The sequence below is a fragment of the Nothoprocta perdicaria genome, unplaced genomic scaffold (genome assembly GCF_003342845.1).
Source record: "Nothoprocta perdicaria isolate Ctin4 unplaced genomic scaffold, notPer1 scaffold_43, whole genome shotgun sequence".
In the NCBI taxonomy this organism is placed as follows: Eukaryota; Metazoa; Chordata; class Aves; order Tinamiformes; family Tinamidae; genus Nothoprocta; species Nothoprocta perdicaria.
Genome location: NW_020455677.1, coordinates 2195822 through 2218067, shown reverse-complemented (window position 1 = coordinate 2218067; position 22246 = coordinate 2195822). Strand labels below are relative to the sequence as shown.

The 22246-nt window shown below is 40.6% G+C and overlaps 1 protein-coding gene across 3 annotated transcripts in view; it reads left to right on the top strand.

The window, feature by feature from the left end:
- Positions 1-6406: 6406 nt before the first annotated feature.
- Positions 6407-22246, top strand: part of THADA (THADA, armadillo repeat containing) — a 142026-nt gene continuing 126186 nt past the window's right edge. For 2 of the 3 annotated variants that reach the window (XM_026046261.1, XM_026046260.1), the window contains exons 1-9: positions 13500-13684; positions 14329-14423; positions 15200-15420; positions 16280-16971; positions 17613-17764; positions 17905-18060; positions 19761-19883; positions 20804-20927; positions 21687-21835. In XM_026046261.1, coding sequence (XP_025902046.1) covers positions 13531-13684; positions 14329-14423; positions 15200-15420; positions 16280-16971; positions 17613-17764; positions 17905-18060; positions 19761-19883; positions 20804-20927; positions 21687-21835 — 1866 coding nt within the window. In that variant the 5' untranslated portion in view covers positions 13500-13530. Of the gene's footprint in view, positions 6563-9131; positions 9229-10294; positions 10390-10802; positions 10934-11819; positions 11969-12125; positions 12159-13000; positions 13054-13497; positions 13685-14328; positions 14424-15199; positions 15421-16279; positions 16972-17612; positions 17765-17904; positions 18061-19760; positions 19884-20803; positions 20928-21686; positions 21836-22246 lie in introns of those variants that run through there. The other variant, XM_026046262.1, reaches the window with a different exon arrangement.

Genomic DNA, 22246 nt, shown 5'->3' with positions numbered 1-22246 from the left:
ATTTATGCTGCAAAAAGAAAGGGACGGGGGAACATTTTTAACTGAGTCTTTATTTAGTATGTCTGGTGTTCTTTTAATATATACACTAATCTGTTTTATAGAAAAGTCAGGAATATGCCAAACTTTTCTATGCAGGTAGCTTCATAACACTGGGTGAAAATTACATTAGCATACAAAGCCCCCATCATAAAGGGGATATTTCTGAAATCTGTGTTAATAACATTTGGGTTTATATTCACCTAATGCAAATTACTTCAGAGGTGCAAAACATTTTCCTTGATAAGCACAGAAATGCCACACATTTTAATCTTCAGTTACGTCCTCTCACACACAGCCCTTTGCAAGGGTCTGAACTTGCAGACCTGAGAGCAGGTCTGGCTTAGAAAATCAAGCTCAAGTTACCTGTAAGCAGCCAGTTTATCATGGGAAGTTAAAAAAAAAAAAAAGAAGCAAGCAAACACACAGAAATACAAACACCATGCTGCGGGGGAAGTCACAGCAAACAAAAACATCAGTCACGTCATGAGGCACCTTGTGCCTGCCATTCCCTGCCTTTTCCTTGGCAAAGGGGAAAGAAAAACTGACAAAACTTACTCAGAACTTAGTGAATATTTCACCCGCATCATTGGACTGAAGGTAACYGCTCCATTCCCAACTTTCTGCTTCCCTCCGTCCTGCATGCCATGATTCAAGCTGTTAAGCATACGCTTACGACCATCCCTATTCAGGAATCCCAACTCAGGAGTTCAGGAATCAATCCCAGTGGCATTAATGGGATTTAAGCATGTTATTAAAATAGTTTCCTAAGCTGCTCCTGCAACACCCAAATGCTAAACTTTGAGCACATGAGCACTTTGACYACAAGCCTCCTCAGGGATCAGCATCAGCATCTTTTCCCATTTGTCCCATGTTTTGAGCTAGCCAAGGAAATTCCCTGCACTCCCGGCAAAGCAGATTTCTGTCTCTGCCCTCAGTCCCTTCTCCTCTTGCAGAGTACCCATGAATAGTGGCACTTTCAAGCAGCAGGGTCTCCTACATTACAGCCGAAGGAGAAGTTCCAGCTGTGGATTGATCTGGGCAGATAGTCTGGATTCAGGTCTCCTAGGGAATGAGGAATGCCAATTTTCTTACTAGATTTTGTCCATTTAGGATTTTTCCTAACATTTTCCCTTACCAACTGATTACAGCCACATAAGACAGACATGAACTCAGCCAGCATCTGGTTAACAGTAGGATATTCCAGTGTTTGTGGCAGTGAACATACAAACGGATAAAGTAGTGGAAGAATTCTTGCTTTTCTGTGCTGCATAATACTACTGGGTGGAGTTAAAAAATGTTTGTGTTTCAACAGACAAAACATTCGAGCAGATAGATTTCTCACAGCGAACAATGCGTTCAGCCAACAAGTTTCTCAACGTCCAAGCAAATTAATATTCTGCTGTATAAACACTGCAGATAGAAAGTTAGAAAATAACTCCTTTTCTTGTGGGTTGTTTGCTAAGAGTTTATAATAATTTACTTCATATTTTCCAAAAAGCCAATGGGTTCTAGAAATATTTACAGGCACATAATACGCTGTTTACAATTGCAGAGTGAGTGATCTTACTTTGAATCAATGACTTCCTGTTTCTCACTTGATTCCTCAAGGGAGGGAAAAAAAAAATGAGTTCATGTCTTCAGGCTTAATAGGGTATTCTGAATCACTCGAACCTACTCGAACCTACACAAAGTCCCCCCCTGTTTCCTGCTCCAGTTCCCACTCCAAAAACCCTCCTATTTTTTTTTTCCTCTTGGTTAAATAATATCTTTTGAAGAGTAAACTAAAAAAAGCACATATTAAAATGCTAAGTTCTAATTATGCCATCAAAAATTAATCGAGACAAGTCTGACAAGTCTGGAAAGATTAACTCTTCTTTTTCATTTTTCTTAAAGTTTATAAATCTCTTCCTAGGCTTCCAGATGTCAGAATGTCACATTCTCCCCAAAAGGACTGAAATAATTTCCTACTTTTTGCAAGCGTCTTGGAAATTATCAAAACGCTCTTCAAGAGGAAGGAGGGGACAATATTCCAGTTTTGTGAAGTGTGCTAAGGAATTTACATACTCCTTATCACACTGCCAGTGTTTTCCTTGGCTTTTATCAAAAAAAGCAATGTTTTAACTAAATATTTTCCACTCTCTGTTCCGTATGTCCTTTTCCCACTGGGGAAAGTGGGATAAATCCTTCTGTTCCGCTGCAAATGGGTTGGCAAAGCTGTACTGGTTGAGTTCTCCACAGGACAAAGCGCCATCCCAAAACATTATCCYGTCCCTGAGACATTCGGACCATTTSTCCCAAGTTCCCAGCTCCGGACTTCCACCCGTTCCACCCAAACACAGCACTTGAGGTTATTTTGGAACCACACGGGTCACCTGGGAGAGGACACAAAGTGCTCCTGTTTGGGAATCAAGGAAGCCCTTCTCCGGGCCCTCACTGCCCAGGGCCCTGAGTCATGAACAAACACTGCTAACTTTATTTTCCGTTTGACTCATTTTGCGCGATTCTAGGCTCAACAAGAGCTGTAACTCAAGATACTTAAAACTTCCTCCAAAATCTGCTTTATTGTGAGTTTTTCTCCTAGTCAGGGGGAAGGCAGTTCCCCCCAAGAACCAAGGCGGTGGGGACTAGGGGACATGAGGTGCGTGCCGGCACGCAGGGTAACACGTTAGGACGAGAAGAGCTGGAGAGCCGGGAGCATGRATATGTGGGAAAGACACCCCAATCCGGATTAACTTCTGCTCCAAGGTTTCTTATACCCACGGGGCGGTCGGGATCACACGGGCATGGCCAGGGCACCCACGGAAGCCCTCGGGGAGCTCAACGGAGCACAGCCTCGCCTGCCGCGTGACGCCACGCAGCGGGGGCGTGACGCCACGCAGCGGAGGTGTGACGTCACGCAGCGGGGGCGTGACGCCACGCGTGACGCGCCTCGCCGCCCCCCTCCCCTCCCGTTCTGTGAGCGCGGGGGCGCGCGCGGGGCCGGGGGCGAAGGGCGCGCGCTCAAACCTGGCCGGGCCGGGGGCGGCGGAGGCGGCGGCTCCCGCGCGCGGCGCCGAGCGGGCTCTGCGCGCCGCGGGCCGGCGCTGCCCGCGGCCCCGGCGCCCGCCCCTCCATCGCGGCGGCGAGCCGCCCGCGCCCGCCTGAGCGACGGCCGCCGCGGCCACTGAGGAGCGGGGCCGCCCCCGGCGGCGCCCGGGCGGGGCCTGCCGAGCCCCGCGGCCTGCGGGCGCCGCCGCCTGCGGGCGGGTGCCCTCCCCGCCGTGTGCTGCGTCCTGCGCCGCTAAGCTCTGCTCCGTGAACCGCGCGTTTTCCGCAGCGCGCCCTCATGAGCGAGCAGTATCCCCCGTCTCGAAGCCTCTCAGCTCCGGCCTTCAGCGCCGTTTACATTAACAGGATTTAGTGCGGTGTAAATCGCACTTTTATTATTTTTTGKCGGCCCGTTGTGCCGGGTGAAGGCAAGGCTCGGCCCCGTGAGGAGCTGAGCCCCTCGCTGGGGTGTTGGGGGCCGAGTTTCGCCTCTCGGTCCTGCGGCAGCCCCGCGGGCAGAGCAGCAGGCGCCGCTGCTCGTGGCGACAGACACAGCCCCCAGCTGAGGGCAGCCCCGACCCCGCTCTCCAGGCTCGAGTTCTGGATGCCTCCTGGAGCTTAACCAGGACCTGGGAGAAGCAGCTAGTGCAGGGACCAGGAATCGTCCTTGTGCGCCCCTTCCATAGCAGGGACTGGCGTGCAGGGAATATGTTCCATCCAGGTTACGGTCTAGAGTGCTTTCAGGTGCTCTTTCACAGGAGAGGGGTCAGGAAAGGGGCACTTCTCTTGTGCRTGGGGGAGGAAAAACTAATTTAAAAGTTAAAATATTTCCTAACTCTACATCTACAACTTCATTTTTTTCTATTCAGCTCACTATGGCCTTCGGTTTTCMCTTTGCTTGCAGTGATATCAAGTATTCAAGCAACCTTCCTAAGTATCTTGTGTATTTTTAAATACTAGTTACTGACATTTTAGTAAAAATATGCTTACAGGAATAGCAAGAAATCTATTTTTCTCCCTAGTATAACATTTTGTGCTTTCTGTATAGAATGTTCTGTGCTGAAAACAAATGCACRAAGGATATACTCTTTAGTTTAACAGATTTAGCTAGAAGAATAGAAAAATMATTTTATTCCAAACAAATTATATGCAGAGTGATAATAAGATTAGTATTTGTTGTCTTTGTACGTGCCCAACACAGCAGGGAGCATTTGAGTTTAGAATGCACCAAGCTAAGGGAAAACAAAGACTACAGGAGCGATGTGCTTAGACCRCAAGAGGTAGAGCAAAGACTTCCCTCAGTGAGTGTTTCTTTYTCTGCAATTTGTGGATTGACATTTTCTTTGGCTTCAGAAAATAAAAGTACTCTGCAGTCACAGACCTCTCAATTTTGATAGGCAAAGAGGCATGAAAAAGTGTTTTGGAAGAAGGAATAGTGATCTTTGGACTTGAATGTAGGTGTATGTGTGTAGGTGTTTGGTTGCCCAAAGGAACAGATAGAGCAAARATAGGCATTAGGCTGTACTGAGAACACAGCCTTGTTCTGTAAATAAAATATCCACAGAAAAGTTACAAATCCCTAAAGCAAAGAAATGAGGCAGGCAGAAAAAAAATAAAGTACACACAAAAAGTCTCATGAAGAGATACTTTTCTCATTGGAGTTGTCACTAATGGAAGCAAATAATTTAAGCAACAATAAATCAGAGATGCAGTCTTATAAATGTGCAGAAAAATGACAAAAATATTGGTACTGCACAGTATATTGTAGAAGCTAACCATAATACCAGATATTTGGACCCTGAATAGCCTTCTCTATTAGCTACATTGTTACAGAAATAAGCTAAATTAAATATAAAACACTATAAAGCTATTACAGCTTAATGGCATTGTAGGAAATACTCAAAAAGAATACCCTTCCTCAAAGAAATAGATGTTTCCCTGAAGCTGAGTATTTCATATGGCTTTATTGTTYATAATGGAACTTCAGCAAAAGAAAGCAAGTTTTAAATTTCTGGTCTTCTTATTAATTGATAATACCTGATTTCTAATTGCTGCATTAATTGATAATACCTGTGTTCTAATTGTTGCATTTCAAAGCACCTSATTCAAATAGGGGATGCCAGTAGTATGCAGAGCTTGAAAACTTCACTAACTCTATTGCTYTGTTTCAGAGATAGCTGAGTTATTAGCAAAGCTGTACTAGAAGGTAATATTGTTTTTTATGAGMCTTTCATGTAGAATGTGATTCTGACATGTTGAATCAGAATGTTATCACTGTTCTGACAAACTGAGCTTTTCCTTGTTCTCTTTCACATAGGTAAACATGAGGATTGTTTTTAAGTTCATATATGTTGGACTTGTACTCTGCCTACAAGCACAAAATATATTCCAAAAGGTTCCTTGTGGCTATAAAACCTTAGTACTAAGATTTTCTGTAGGATCACTTCTTTGTGGACTTTTTTTTTTTTAAGAATCATATATATGTACTTTAGAATTTCAGTAGGACAAARATTCTACAACATTGTTCATGCTAGGCACAATATAAAACAGTGAAATAAAAAATATTCTCTAGTTACTATTAGAATTAATTAAAAGAGTGGAGAAACGGAAGGGAGAAACATAATTCCTATTACTTGTGCTATTATCATGACATATCGTATAGTGTTGTAACTTTTAATTTCAGTGGTGCAAAAATGGAATATTTTTTAAATAGCCTCTAGTATTTGTACAGTGTTTTGAGATCTYTGAATGAAAGACTTTATGGTTATTCCAGTTATTAGTAAAGGCTTTTTCTGCATAAGAAAAATACGCTTTATGAGAAAGTTCATGGTTTTCCTTTGAAAACACAAACTCTTTTTAATTGTTTGGCGCCACAAAGTGGTAAAATTTTATATTGCTCTGAATAATCAGTTTTTTTTTTAAGAGTTTTAAAGTGGTAATTGGATCATATATTTGTTAAACTTAAGATATAAAATATTCTGCAAGTCCACTTATTTACTGTATATAGACATAAGTTCAAAAAGCTTATAGGTTAAGACTGAATTTTTCCAACAGAAATTTTGGAAATTCTGTTTGAAATATATCATTTGAGATGAATTTGTACCAGTAGCTGTTGGTCAAATCAGTGGAGTCTGTGAGGACAAATGCAGCAGGCTTAGAACAGCTCTTGATGAATTGCAGAAACAAGTTTGGGCCCTGCAGTAAAAATGGCAGTACCAAATAAGACTAAGGGTCCATTTAACCTGGTATCTGGTTTCTTGGCTGTCAGTTGTTAATGCTTGTTTACTTTGATGCCCCATAATTTCAGTCCCAGAAGAGACAGTGAAAAATGGTTTGGAAATTTGAAAATTTCTTACCTTATTCCTGCTCTGTGATCTGTCTTAATAGAGAAGTTGTTCAGTGCTTTTAGTCACTCCTACCTGCCCTGCTGAAGGGCTGTGCAACAGGACTGTTCTTTTTGGAGAGATGAATRCTGCACGTAACATTCAAATTGCAGGTAGATTTAGTGATTAATTATATTTTGTGTTATTAATTCTCAATTATTTTCTTCTCAGCAATTTCTAATAATCTGATCGGGCTTTGCTCACAGCAAGATTGCTGGCTTCAGGCACCCAGCAGGACACAGCAGAGAAAAGACACCAGTAATTCAAGGGCCTGTTGCTCATTGCCAGCAGAACAGAAATTATGAAAACAGTGTGACTTGTCTTTTTAGCCTAAATTACTCATGCCCAGTTAGCCGCTCAGTGATACTGATGTGTTTGGAGCTGCATGAACGTGCTTTTTTTACAGTGGTTTGTGAGCTAGTTCTAAATAAATTATTTTGGTTACTGGAAACTTAGCACACTTGGGAACTGGAGCAGTTARACTGCACAGGTGTTGCACACTTGTTTCGTTTCTTGAAATCACCTTAGCTTTACAGAGAGAATTCTTTGCTACTCGGTGTAGGTTCTTCAAGCAGCGATGCTTCCTCTAAGAGGAATAAAAGTGATGGGGAGAGTAAAGGAAAGGTCCTTGGAAAGGCAGGAAGTTACTAGAAGCTTTTCCCTAGGGAGATGGAAGATTAGCTAGACTATATGCAGCAGGAGCCCTAAATGGGTATTAATTGGGTAGGAGAAGTTGAATATGAAAATAATGAGAAGAGGTTGGCTGAGAAGGCCTGAAAGGGGATTATGGGGGTTGAGCATAATGAAAAATTAGCCTTTTGGAGACTTGACTTGCCTTAAATGAGGATGCACTGTATAAGGCTAGAGGGCTACATCATATATACATGAAGGGAATCAATCAGTCTGCATTTATCTGGCTGGAGCAGATGATCCAGCATTTTAAGCAGGTCCTTGTGATACACAGCACCAAGTAGCCATGTTTGTGTTCCAGCAACTGAAAAGAGAGGGAAAATCAACCAGCCAACAGAAAATACATTTCTTTTTCTATGTGTTTTGATGTRAGTAAACCTTTCCCAGTTCCTTTGGCCACTGCTGTTGGGAGTGGTGAAGGGGCAGTCCCTGGATCCAGGCACTTTGGGATTTGGGATTGCTGTGAAATTTTCTGACAGGCAAAGCCAAGGAATGTTTCTGTTCCCTCCCCCTTTTTTTTCCTGCTAAATTTTGTTATTTAATAAGTTTTCTCTGAAACAGGACAACCRTGTTGTCCTGGCGTCTTACAACAGCCCCTTCCAGAACATGCGCAGGATTCCCCCGTGGCTGGATATGCCTCGTGCAGGGGGAAGGACCGTCTCTGCTGCTCATGAGTTAGTGCTTGTCTCTTGACTTATCCTCGGGAGAGGGCTCAGGGCAGCCGTGAAAGGCGAGCCTCGGAGAGGCTCTAATCTGAAACAAAGCTCAGGGGAAAAAAAAAATAGCAAGGAAGGGGAAAGGGGCGAAGGGGGGATCCAAGCGGCTCCCTCCGTGCAGCCCTTTCCCGACCGAGGCGCCGCCATGGCCCCAGGCGCGGGCAGCGGCGCCGCCGGCGGGAGGCTCCGGGGGCCGGGCCGGGGCGGGCGGCGCCGCCTCCCGGGGCCCCCGTGGCCTGCGCGGCGGTTGCGGCCGTTGGGGCCCGCGCCGCTGGGCAGCGCGGGGGCGGCAGCCGGAGCGGGCCGCGCTTTTGGGCGTGCGGGTTTCGGCGCCGGACACCGCGGGGCGGCTGCGCGAAACGGCGCCTTCCCCTCCGCCGCCGCAGTGCGAGCAGGCCGCGGCTCGCGGGGGCCGCGCTGCCGCCCGCGCTCCGCTCGGCGCCCGTGCTGCGGGCGCCGCGCGGCCCCTGGCCCGCCCGGGGCTCCGGTGCCCGGCCCTGCGCCCGCTGGCCGCGGGTGGGGGGTGTCCGCGGTGCCCGCGCCGTGCGGAGGGGCCGAGGCCGCCGCGGGGCCGGGCCGGGCCGGGCCCTGCGCCCTCGAGGCCGTCGCTCTGGAGGGATGCGGAGCGGCAGGCGGCAGAGCCGCCCTAGCCCGTGTGGGGTTTCCGTCAGCTTTGGAAGGTGCCGTTTGTAGCATCCCGTGTTGTGAGGGCAGAAATCCTTGCCGTGTGAGAGAACAAACAAAACCCCAAAGTGACTTGCCTTGTATTGGCAGTTTTACATATAAATAATATGGGCTGTAATATGGGGTAGATAAGTCTCAAATGCAAGAGTAGGTGAAACAGGCTGACTGCAGTTTGGTGGTGTCATTCCAAGGCATCCATGTCCTACTTTCAAACTGTGATCCAGGGTCATATCTTAAGCTATGTGATGTTTTAAGTAAAAGCTCCCATTTGCCATTCAACCCCAAGTATTGAAATCACTTTTTTTTTCTATCTTGTGGCATGAAGCATTGGTGAATTTTGGACAAATTGCATGAAAGTGAGCTACTCTTGTTGAAAAATAGCAGTAATTATACAGTAATGGAATAAATATCACATCAGGACAATGAAAAGGCCACTATTCTGGGAAGTATTTGTAAATATACCTTTAAATTATAAATATATGTGTGTAATTATATATTATAAATAAATTATAAATATATGTGTGTAATTATAAATTATAAAATATATGTGTGTTTATATATATGTATATGTAGCTTTATTTATTTTGTTCAGGTGTCCCTCAAACAACCAAAAATGGTTCTAAAGAAGAAAAAAGAAATTCAGGTGGATGCATTCTTTCTTGATGAGCAACAGCTTGAAAAACTTAGGAGTAAGTATTTGTTTTTCCCAGGCATATAAATGAGCCATACTCCAAGTAGTAGCCTTAATATATGTGATAACACTCTACTTCTGTCTCTCTACTGCATTTGTTTTATTTTCATATGTGATTTTGGTGTCATTGGTCAGAAGTGAATGGAGGGACTAGGCCCATGGAAGAAAACGCTAGGGACTTCTCCAGTGTGTGTGTAAAACTCTAAGGTAGATGAAGCCTAATACGTGAGTTTTCCCAAAACTGTACAACTACAAAAACTGTAGTTTATTTCATTTAGAAGTATTGGTCAAGTGCACTTGCTTTACATCACTATTTGTGTTCTGATACAAATTTTCAATGATACATATTTAAGGAAAAAAAAAAACAAACCCTCACCTTCCAAATTCAGAATTAGTGGTAAAAGATCTGAGTGCTAATCTTGCTGTGAGTTCCTCATTTACAGGATGAGATGAAATTACTTGCCCCTTTGTATTAAGATCTGAGGTTACTTAGTCTRTTGTTTTTGACAATGGGCAAAACCAGTCCAATTTTTGGAATTATCTTCACTGAGCAGATAGAAAGTCCTGGAACAGGCCGGGTTTCTTTCTGAGGTTGGTTAGTTTAGCAAGAGTTGAGAGGTATGCGGTTTGGTGACTTCTCTAAAGTCTAGTAATTGRCTGTAAATCTGTTTAGTATTTAGTTATTGTTTAGTAGTTCATAATTTGGTTGAATTACAGTTTCTCTAAGACATAGTTAATACTTTTTTCTCTATGACAGATGAACCTCATAAACAGGTAAAGCTAGCTTCAGGTTAGATATGCATGAAGTTACATGTTTTCAAGACTGTGTGTAATTTCTGTGTAAGAGTTTACTTAGATTACATGTGGGTGTATATAGTCTTATAAACTYGAGATCTTTTTAGTAAGACTTAAGTTGGTGGTATCAGTAGCTTTACTGCAGCAGGGAAAATGAAGAATTAGCAGAGGGACCTTATTGTAAATTTATACTGCTTATTGTAATTCCTTTCTAAAATGAGTGTTTTTTTTGTTTGTTTTTGTGGTTTTTTTTTTTCCTCCCAATGTAGTGTTTACAGGGTCTGAGGAGCAAAATCTGGCATCGCTGCTTCTGCACTGTGCCCAGCTGAGCAATGGCATCCAGCAGATTCAGTACATTAAACAGGTAAGATTGCAGCAGTCTAAGTCAGTGTGGTCTCTTGGAACAAAGAATACATCATGCACGCTGTTTATAGGGCTTACAGTTTTAAATATTACTGGAACCCTAGAAAAAGCCATTGATATTGTGACAGGTACGTTAAGTGGAAATGTAGTTTAAGTACTTATTACAGTAAGGGTTGCAGTTATTTAGAATAAGTGTATGGTGCCTCTCTGGAAATCAACTCCTGTTTTCAGTTCTTCATGTGCTGAGTTGTGCTGGCAGAGATTTCTTGCAACTTTATCCAATRTCTGAAACTAAGGAGGCTGTCAAAAGCAGGAGACAGAGTTGCCTGGTGTGGTTGTATTAACTGGAATTCTGCTCTGCTACTGATGAGGGTATGTGCAGTTTTTGTTGATACTGTGTTCTATTGATTATAGATTATGCCTTGCCTGAAGAAGATGGATCAGAAGTCTGCATCTGATCCCATGGTTAAGGCTAGTTTGGATATTTTGGGAGAGATATATTTTTCACTGAGTGTGAAGAATCCCTTGAAAAAAGTTCTACAAAGGTAGGATAGTGTTTTTATTTATTTTTTAAATGGTCTGCTTATCTAGGATTAGTTGAAACTGGAACAGACATCACTGATTTATTGCATACTTCAAATTGCTGCAGTTTAATGGAATTCAGTGTTATTGATAGGCAGATGTGTTTTCTTTCGTGCTTTATTAAAACTCTTTAAGTGCTTCCTTAAATCTTTGAAGTGAAGCATTATTTTAATGTTGTATTACTTGAAAAGTCAAAGCAGTTTATCACTTTTGAGTTTTAGTATATAATATTGAAATAGAAATTTAAAATACTTCAGTTTGTCAAAGCTGAAACTTTTTGTCATGTAAAGGAGAAGGCAGTTCAYGGCTTAACTCTGATTTCTTGTCCTTATTTCTCTAGCAATTAAGTTTTTGATAGTAGTAAATTTTCTGATAGTAGAGCGTTTCACTTTCTTGAACTAATAGTATGCTTTAAAAAAAGTGTATGTATTTTGGGATAAGAAGGAGTGTAGAACATTATAACAAAGGAGATTTCTAAGTGGTTTTGTGTCCTTTAAGTGCTCCAGAGACAAAAGAAAAAAGGTATGTGGATATTTCTGCAGCCTCCTTCTGTATGCTTTGAAGAGTACACATTTAATCTTCTGACCGTGAAACCAAAGGGGCATGCTTGTAAACATGGTGTTGGTCTTTGCAAAGATTTGGTTTTAGTTTTGCTCTTGACTTTAGTTTAGTTTATTTTTTTGGCTCTAGAGCCTCAGTCCTATATTCTGACAGGTGTAGCGGGTCTTTGCATTTGAACAAGCCACAAGGAGAGTGCGTCCTTCTGCATGCAGGAGCCAACAGCTCTGTGAAGTGTATATTTGACCTTTAGTTTGGTAGAGCTGATTATGCTCTTTCTTATTGTTGCAGTTCACTGAATTGTCTTCCTGAACAGCTTATGACCGAAGCTATACAGAGCTTTGTGTGCTGCCTTAGAGAAGAACTGAAAACCACAGATATATATTTGTATAGGAAAGTATTGGACAACCTTGTTTCTTGTATGGAAGACTTCAGTCTAGGTATGATGTGGGGTATCATTTTTTGTTTTAACTTGCTCTGTTTTGCATCTTGGTGCTGTATCTAACAGTAGTGATGATAAAAGTTTTCCACATAAGATGAACAGAGTCTTTGGCAACTACATACGAGTTAAAATTTACTTTTTTTTTTCTCTTCCAGGTAAAGCAAGCATTAAGAACCTATTCAAAGAAGGTAAAGTCATATTTATCCTAAAATAAATTTGGTTTTATATTATTTTGGGTASGAAGTAGAAGTGTGAGAGGTGGACATAAAATGTTAAAATCTACTAGAACTGATGTAGACGCTTCTTGTGTCGTTTCTATTAACATGTACTGTTAGGTATTTAGCACTCTAAGCAGTATTTGAAGACTGTTTGAGTTGACAGAGTGTCTTTTCTGTTCCCCTTTTTTATCATGGATTTTTTCCTTTGTCTTTAATATTCAGAGCTGAAACTTGCTTTACTGAGCAGCCAAAGAGGTAGAAATCTGAAAAAGTGCTAGTGAGTGATTCTTAAAGGGCTGTTGGAGTTGCTATTAGCTTGTATATTCTCTGCTATATGTCCCATAGTGGAGTTGAATGTGATAGCACTGAACTATTAACACTCTTGACCAGAGCAAGCCAGGGTGTGCTGTGATTACATATTCTATTTGGCAATATTTTTGTAGGAGTCTGATCTGCCAGTAAAGTGGTGTAATATTGAGCTTGCTGATTCAGAGACACTGAATCGGTCTGCAGCGCATCAGAACTCTCAGTACCTCGCAGGATTCGGCCAAGTGGGTTGGAACCTTTTGTATTAGGCTGTTGCAAAATAACTTGAGATTTTGATTTAGAATTGCTCCTCTGAGTCTATACTGAATTTTCAGAGGGTGTCTGTGTATGTGTGTTTATATTTATTTTAATGTAGTGAAAGAAACACCACTATATGGATAACTTTATTTTGAGTGATTGGATAACTTTATTTTGAGTGATTGCTTTGTTGGAATGCTGTTCTATTTCTCTTTTAAATAAAGTTGTACTATAATTATTTTCACTAGTTCTTCAGTTTCTGCAGAAATCTCTGCTTGACATACAAGAAGAAAACAGGCAAGTGAATTCACTGTAAGCTGTATTTTACCTGTTTTCATTACCTTCTGGCAAGAAAATTTTAATATGGAATTTCACTTTGATAGCACTTGGGTTTGCCCTTGGAGGAACTCTTTCAGAAAGTGCACAAGGACAGGCACTATGTTCAATCCCCAGTCTTCAGTTTCTGCAAGAGTTCTTTGTTCTGGTGGGATGAAGAGGGAGAAGAGATTGTCATGGGGAGCTGTAGAAACTGGAGTAAAATTTGTCACTAATTTTAACTTCCTTTTAAAACACTGTCCTTGAGTCTCCTTATTTTTCCTCTAATTACACATCTGGTCCATCAAGCCTTAAATTAKTTTACTGCTAATTTTATCTGGAAGTGGCAAAATGTGGTTTTCTGTGGGTTTTGAGAAGGTTAGCTTACATTTAGTTTTCTTACATGTATGTGTGCTTTCTTTCCAGAAAGAACAGTGGAAATCGTATTGTTCAGACCCGGCTGATGCACGACTTGTTGGTGGCTATTAAAGTTTCAATGATGCTTCTGCAGAAACTGCAAGAAAATATTCAGAGAAATCTTTTGAAAAATCCTGACTGTTATATTTGGCAAAGCATGTGCAGCTTACTGAAAAGCTCCACAAACTTTCTAATGGATGGTGAGATTAGTAATACTCAAGAACAGTGAGAATTTGTTTGTTCGGTCACTTTTACTGTCTTTTTAGTAAATACAGTTTATGTATGGAAAAACTTTTTTTTTTATCTTAAATGGAATTTGAACTGCTGAAGTTGWTGGGAGGAGGAGTGGGTCTTGTGTAAGCCATGATTTATAGGGCATAATTTTGGTGTAGTTTATTGTTGCAAGATGAATAAATTCTATTGTTAATACTTTATAGGCTAACAGAAGGCTTTTGAGACTTGCCAAATGATGATGTTTATAAAGTTTGTATATATGAATTGTGCCAGCAGGAATAATCATTGGTGTTATTTTCTTATACAGATGTTGCTACTGTACAGCAGGTTTTAATATAAATATGAATAAGCTCTGCCATGGTCCTCCTTTTCTGACTGTGCAGTTCCAATTTGCTATCTGTTGAAAGATGGTAATAGTTTTCCTGTTGTGCTAGAATATAAATTTGTTAATGTTTGTGAATTCATTTGTATGCTATAGATATGTGACTATGTAAACATAAAGTAGTCTATGAAAATTAAGTACTGTCTTTGTAAGTTTAATGCATAATTTCTAGCATATAAAGCTTCCTGCAATTCAATCGAAAATGTCTTTCCTTTGTCTACCGTGTAGAAACTCTGCTGCAGACTGTTCAGACGACTTCAGGGCTGGCCTTCATTCTCTTCACTAAAGTTATGTATGGGACACCTGAAAAGTTACCTTCCTTAGTAAGTGTATTTTTTCTTTTAAGGCTATGAAATATTTGGGCGTCATTGTATTAATAGTCTTAAGCTGTTAATACTTAAAAGACTTCTGGCAGCTTTACTTTTGCGTGTTTTTTCCAGTTATTAAGTAGCCTCCATGTACTTCAATCCCTCTCCCTCCCTCCTCAGTCCTTTACAGTCAATACCAAAGTGATGTCAGTAACGAAGGAATCGGCTAAGAGGACTCTACAGTGCCAGAATCGCTCACAAAGTATTTTGATCGTAACCCCTGTCATGGGCACCTCCTGTTTCACTTTTAGTGTTGAGAGGAGGGGGCTACGTCCTGTCAGCCATTTTACAGGTGTTCAGGTTGTGCTTGAGTAGCATCTAAGGTCTTTAATTGCCCGTGTCTGAGCTAGTGACTTAACTGCTCTGTATTGCTGGGTACTTCTGCAGTGTGGCTCATACAAGTGAAAAGGGTTGTGTGCAGAGCAGGCTTTTCTGAAGCCTGTACCCTTGCTAGGTGTAAAGGGGACTTGCAGAGACATGGCACTCACCCCCAGTGTCATTTAGAGGGTTTCATACGCATAGGAGGACCCATCAGCTTCTGTGTAAGGCTTTTGTTGGGGTGTAACATCTTTGTTCTCTTCTAACTGAAATAGCAGGACAAGATTTTTTCGAATGATGCAAGAAAAGTTGTGAGAAATTTGTTTAGATTTTCTAACATTTGCAGTTATGCACAGTGAAACTTTTCTTTTGTGCTTAAATACTGTCTTATGTTTTATGTGTTGCAATTACAGGTCAGTGACTTGATTCTTGGATCAGGGAGAGCTACAGAGCTACCAGCATGGTTTGTGAGCAACTGTGGGGTCCTCTGTAATGGAAAACTCCCTGACTCAGTCCTCCTCTTTCTCTGTCATGGAGCCCTGGCTATGCTGGAGTGGAAGAGTGGCAGTATGGGTGAAAAGGGAGAGAAACTCTTGCTAGATATCGCATCAGTCCTGCTGTCTYTGAGTTCAGAGTAAGTCTGGGTTTTGATTATACTTTGTTTCTATTTTTATCTTTTGCGTGTATGTTTCCATGGCTTACATAGTCTTAGTGTAATGAAGCTTTGATGTTTTTCCGGCGTGATAAATCTACTTTGTGCASATCTTGTACTTTAAGATACTCAGAATAATTCTTAAAAGTTTTAAAATAAAATGTCTTAATATTGCAGAGATGATTGTAAGCTACAGCTTTCTCCTGTATGTTAAAATGAATTACTGTGTTTTAAATGGGATTGGTTTTCCATCTCTTTGGTGTTATCAGAATTGTTGCCATTCAGACGGATAATCATTAGACTCAGGATATCACATCTCTGCCCTCTGAAGGAGAGGGCAGCAGGGTCTTCCAGTTAATAGAATAATTTGTGGGKTTTTTTTTTGTTTTTTGTTTATAAGTTGATAGGTTTTTGACTCAATTGGAAAGGAAAATAAAACGTGTATAGAGTTTAACCCTGTTCATGTCTCAGAAACCATTTTCTGTTTTTTCAAGAAGTTTGTGATTTAGTTTAGACGTAGGGTTCTCAAGTTCTSTGTTTTTGTGTAGCAATGAAAAAACTTGTATTATTTTCAAGAGCCATTGGCCTGTCAGTTGGCTTACTTAAGTGGTTTGAGCTGTGACCAGTTAATGGAAGGTCGGTGACTGAACGTACAACTTATCACTTTTATTTTGTATTAGATTGATCTCATTTTTTCTGCAATCTTTCACGGTTTTAGTATCAGATAAACTGGTATGAATAATAATTGCTTTGAAATAGCTATTTAAATATATGATAACGTTACCAAATGGAAATAGTAAACGTTTGTTTGTTTTATTATTTTTTTTATTTTCTTTAAAAGGTTGAAAGAATCCAGCATGGCCACTTCTTTGTCTAGAATCCTTGCTATTTGGACTCATTCAGGGCTAGATGCCCTTGCTTCATGTTCCCCAAATCTAAAAATCCATCTTAATGGGAATTCAGACATACCCAGGAAATTGCTGGAATATGTTTACACGCACTGGGAACACCCTCTGGATGCTGTTAGACACCAAACCAAACTGATATTCAAGAATCTTCTTCAGATTCACCAAAAGACCATTAACAGATCAGATGAAAAATCCGACCTGTTCTTCGCAGGCTTGACAAAACGTTTACTGAGTCTGGAATGGCATGTGAGAGGGAAATACGCTTCTCTTGGCTGTCTCGTGGAGTTCATGGGCACTGAAAGTGTATTACAGTTGGACCAAACAATTCCAATGCAGATCTTGGACGTGATGAATGATCAAACTCTTGCACCGTATGCTAGTGATCTTCTGGAAACCATGTTTGTAAATCATAAAGTTCAGTTCACCTCAGGATTTCAAGAAAGTACCTGGATTGAGCAGTGGCATGATACCTGGGTTTCTCCTCTTCTTTTAATACTATGTGAAGGGAATCATGACCAAACTACTTACATAATAGATTACTATTTACCTAAGTTGCTGAAATGTAGCCCTGACAGCCTGAAATACATGATTAAAATTCTTCAGGCTTCTGCTGGTGCTAATCTTGGTAAGGAATTAAATATAATATTTGCAGTTACAGTGATTTAAAAAAAAAAAAAAAAAGTGATCCCCAAAACCTGATCTCTGGTTTATTATTCTTGTAAGAGTTAACTTGAGACATTCCAGATGTTCACTGATGACTCTGTGATTCAAGGTGAAATTCATTATAATAATGAGTGTCTTTATGACATGAGCAAAATAGTTACCATTCTGTAAGTGCCTTATTTTCTTACCCATCTTTGGATTCTTTTTTTAAAAAAGAAAAAAAAGAACTATTTTTGTCTTGCATCTTTCTCATACAGCACAGATTTAAAAACACAGTTGTATAGATTATTTTTTCCCTAATATGTCAGTAGAGGTTTTATGCTTCTTATGTAGTCTTTAACGTATTTGAGTGTAATTCTCAAGTTATGTCTTGTGAGACACCACAAGGACTGTCTTTATAATGTACTTGAGACAAACCCTTCTTGAACCAGGCAGTTTAGAAGTGGTTAAGTTTATGATTTGGTATGTATGGTCTGGTGGGGGTAGCTAGAAAAAGAGCGAGGGAGGTGCAATCCTTTGGAAAAATGCACTTTTTGAGAAGCCTTGCAGTTGTGAGCACATTGATGACTCTGTTAATCAGATTGTACCTGCTTATCCCCGTAGGCTCTCGCAGCAGGAGAGGAGCTCTGGGGGCGCTGATGGCCTGTCTGAGGGCAGCCAGGGCTCACGGCCACCTGGAGCTCTCGAACATCATGGGCAGCGGTCTCGTCTCACCTGACTGTATAAAGCAGGGCCTAGTTCATCAGCACAATCAGGTACAGGGGCAAAACTGTGTTTGTGRCTTCAGATTGGAAGAACTGTTGAAATCTTAAATACTGTCTCAGCATTCTTTTAAATCATAAGTGTATTTATAAGTGGCTTTGCTGATGAGTTTGACATTTTGATTCTCTTTCAGGTTTGCATTGATGCTTTAGGTTTGCTTTGTGAAACCCGTCGCAGTACGGAAACTGTGTCTGTAGAAGAAATGCAACTCATTCAGTTTTTTATTGCTTACAACTTGAATAGCCAGGCTCCTTCAGTGAGGCAGCAGATGTGTTCTTTACTGAGAAAGGTAATATAAAATTTAAACAGAATATTCCGAATATTCCATGTGCGCTTTTTTTGTTCTTGAAGTCATGCAGCATTTAAAATACGCTGAGTATGCTGTGGAGTTTTTTTTATCTAAAAGAGTAGAAGCTCTTGGACGAAGGATTTTTAAAAATCCAATAACAGATGCTGATTGCTCATGAGTGACAATGTGTTAGATAACCCATCAGTGGATGTTTAGCTATGGCACGTTCAAAGCAATGCAACCTAGAATAAGYAATGAATTTTTTGATGCCTTTGTTGTGGACCAAGTGCATTTTTATTTAGACTTATTGTAGGTTAGGCAGATTCACAGTCACTGATTTTAAACTCAGCAGCCTGACTGGAAAGACAAGGCAGAGGAGTATGAGGAAACACTTGTGGTCAACATGCTGTGGTTGTACTGCTAAAACAGTGGCATCTTCGTCAGTTTGGACTTGTTGATAGAGGAGAGTTTTAAGATGTTATTTGTAAAAGGAGAATTTTGTGAATGTTCATGGGGATCCGTTCTGAAGCCCAAATGAGGCAATGGGAAAAGGTGTATATAGGAAACTAACCATACAAACATGAGACTAGCCTCCTTGGTGTTCTAGAGGAGGCAGCGAACTGAYAATGATTTTGGAAGAAAAGATCAGCAGTTGCAGGTGGGATTTGTAAATAAAGGGGAGCCCAGAAAGATGTTCAGAAAAAACAGTGAGTCGGTTAAAGAAACAGGGTAAGGGAATGGTTTATGTATTAGTGTTTGACACGTAAGCAGTGCAAAACTGTCAAGGCTAATGAGGTGTTGTGGAAGCGGCTTCTGAGAATGTTAGTTCTGTGCTTGGTTAGGAAGATGAGAGGATAGTATGGTGGAAAGGACGGGAGAGTCAAGAAGATGGTGGCTTAATGTGGATCAATTAGAACGGGTGGGTCTTTGATGGGAAGAACTGACTTAAGTTACCTGTTAATTGCAGTACTTGAGACCAAGTTGATTTGCAAAGATCAAATGTGTCCACTTTGTAGAAGCTGCCAGAATGACTCTTGGGCGAGCCTGGAAGGCAGATGTGGGTAGGGTGAAGAAACCATGTATGCGCAAGGAGCAGTCTGAAAGAGGGTAGTAAATGAGAGCAGTGTAAAGGGAGAAGATAATTAGCAGGACACTAACAAGGAAAAAAGAGGGAAGAGGCTTGACAGAAACAGAAGAGCAGAAGCTCAACTCTTTCCACTTCTGTTCGATGCAGAGTAGGGGGATATTATGTTAAAAGAAACTTAATATGAAAGGAAATAGCATTAGTGGGGAAGAACAGAGCTGGGAAAATACTCCTGAATTGAATCAAGCTCTCTTAGTGAGAGACCCTGAAGTTATGAAAAGGATATGCATTAATGGAGTTTTTTTAGTGGAAGGAACTGAAAGATGAACATGAGAGAAAAGAAGGAGAGTAGGAGGGAAGACCAGGTATGAATTTAAGATGGATGATAGGAAAAGATGCAGCAAGTTCAGAGGGAAGGGAAAGAGGATGGCTCTGAGAAATGAGTAAAAATATTTAGACTTGCTTATCCTTGAGTGAGGAAGCAATTCTATAATACACTACATGTACACTTTGTAAAAGCCACAAGCAATAAGATCTGGATATCGGGCTGAAAATTCCTGTTTCACTAATTTTCAGTGTCTCTTATATCAGCTCTGTCTACCTTGTATTTTTAAAGCTGTTTTGTAGGATACAAGAAAGCTCTCAGGTGCTTTATAAACTGAAGCAAAATAAAACCAAGCAAGAATTACTTGAAGATTCCACTAAATGGGATCCTGTGGTGACTTTGCAGCAATATAAAGTAAGTAAACGTCAAGTCACGTTGCTGGAGATACAATTGATAAAAAGCAGGATGGATTGGTGGTGTTTTTGAAAGGTACTAGTTATTCTTGAAAACACCTGGTATGCCAGGTACTGTCTGCATTAGCAAGTATTGCAGCGCAGTAGGAGCAAATCTGGTTAAGCAAAAGAGGGCTGAGGACCCAGTGCCCACACCGAATGTGGGGTTGATTTCAACTAACCGTAACCCATCTCATGAACTGAGAGTACCCGTTAGTATTTGGAGGTTATCTTTAAGCTTAATTTATCCAGAAGCAATAAAAGTTAATCTGCTGAGGGAGTGCTCTGTGATGTGAGCAGAAGTGGCAGGAGGGGAGGATGATTGAAAATGTGCCACCAAAATGCTCTCCTGGTCCAAACCAAAATATTAATCACAGAATATCTTGTTAGCTATGAGGAGTTCAGGGGTTATTACTAAGTTTTGAGCTGTGCCATTTACTTGAGCTTGAAATAAAGTTCTCTCAAGCATGAGCCTTCTGCTAGTTCTCTAGAACTCTTAAGGGAATGAATGGCAAAGTCTGTGCACAAAGTTTTAATATCTTGGTTCAAGTTCCATGTAATATATGTATTTTTTAATGCTATATCGGTTTTATCTTGGATTGGCTTTGCTTGCTGAATTAGTCCAGATTTTAATATAGCAGAAATCATTTTTTAGGGAATGGTAAATCTGTTTAAAAATGATTGTGAACCTTTATTTTACTTAAGAAATAAGAAACTTGTCTTTACCACACAAGCAGTCCTCCAGTTGTTCCAAAATGAATTACAAAATCATAATTTTGCTGTGTAGCACTTGAATTCAGGATAGTCTGCTTTAAATTTCTAAAACGTGTTATTTGTAGGGTAGCAGACCAGCTGTTTTAATCTATCTTTTATTATCTTCAGGTTTTTATGTCATCYCTATGTGACAGACTTTTTGAAGCGCTGTTTCCTGGTTCATCCCATGCAACCAGATTTTCTACATTAACTATTTTGGGATCAATAGCAGAAGTATTTTCTGTTCAAAAAGGTGAGAGATCCCATTGATAGGTTAGAGAAGTAGGAGATAGCGAGGAGAGTTTTTTTATGCCAATTAGTTAGACTTTGGCAAAGACTAAAACAGTTTTCTTAATACTTCATTTTTCTGTGGTTTCTGAGGTTTGCTCTGTCACTTGCATATTATCTATTTCATAGAGAAGATTCTAATCAAAAATGACATTTTTATACAGTAATTTCAAAAATGAAATTTATATTTATGACCTGTTTAATATAGCCTTCCTAAATAGGAATCTTCTTGCCTAGAGTCATTTTTTTTTTTTTTTTAAATTTGAATCATTTTTTATTACAAAGTCATGTTTTTGGACAAGTTTTAATATTTGGTATATTCATTTCATTCTGTTGTTCTAACTTATTGCATATGTATTTCAAAATGATACAACCATAAGAACTGACCAAAAATGGCACTGAAGTTTAAAATCTTCTTAAAAAGGAATTATTTTCTAATATGATGTTGTTCCAGGACAGGAACTTAAGTTAAAATTATGATTATCTTCAGTGCTGAATTTAATGCAGGTAGAATGCATATGTGCTTTTTGATCTTGTATTACTGCGAGTCTGTATGTGGTGGCATGGTGGTACAAAAAAAAGTGTTAGAGATACATGTATGAGTATTAAAATAGTGCTTTAGCCCTGGTTGAAGATTTCTGTTTTTGTATGTAATATGTAAGTACAATGCTTATTTTGAAAAAGATACAGCAGAATTATTTGAGGCATTGATTTCTTTGAATAGGTCAGACCCAAGTTTTTCAGTTGACTCAAGAAATTGATTCTGCCCGTGTCCAAACTTTGCTGCAGTGTTTGGCCAGTACTTTTGAAGAAGTGAAAGTCCTGGCATTTGACCTTTTGATTAAACTACGTGATGTTACATTTAATTTACAGGTATGTAGCTAAAAATATTATCAAGAGAGTGATCCTGTAGAAGATATTTTATCACAGACTTGAAGCAATACCTGAAAATGACTGTTCCTAGAGTTTATTGTTATATTCTAGCTACTTTATGCTGTGGCTTTTAACATGGTAGAAGCAAAAGATCACACCAAGTCTGTATGGCTGGATGGCAGAGCTCAGAGGGTGGTCATAAATGGGGCCAAGTCCAGTTGGAGGCCTGTGGCCAGTGGTGTCCCCCAGGGGTCAGTGCTGGGCCCAGTGCTGTTCAACTTGTTTATCAATGACCTGGACGAGGGCACAGAATGCACCCTGAGCAAGTTTGCAGATGACACCAAGCTGGGTGGAGTGGCCGACACTCYGGAGGGCTGTGCTGCCATCCAGAGGGACCTGGACAGGCTGGAG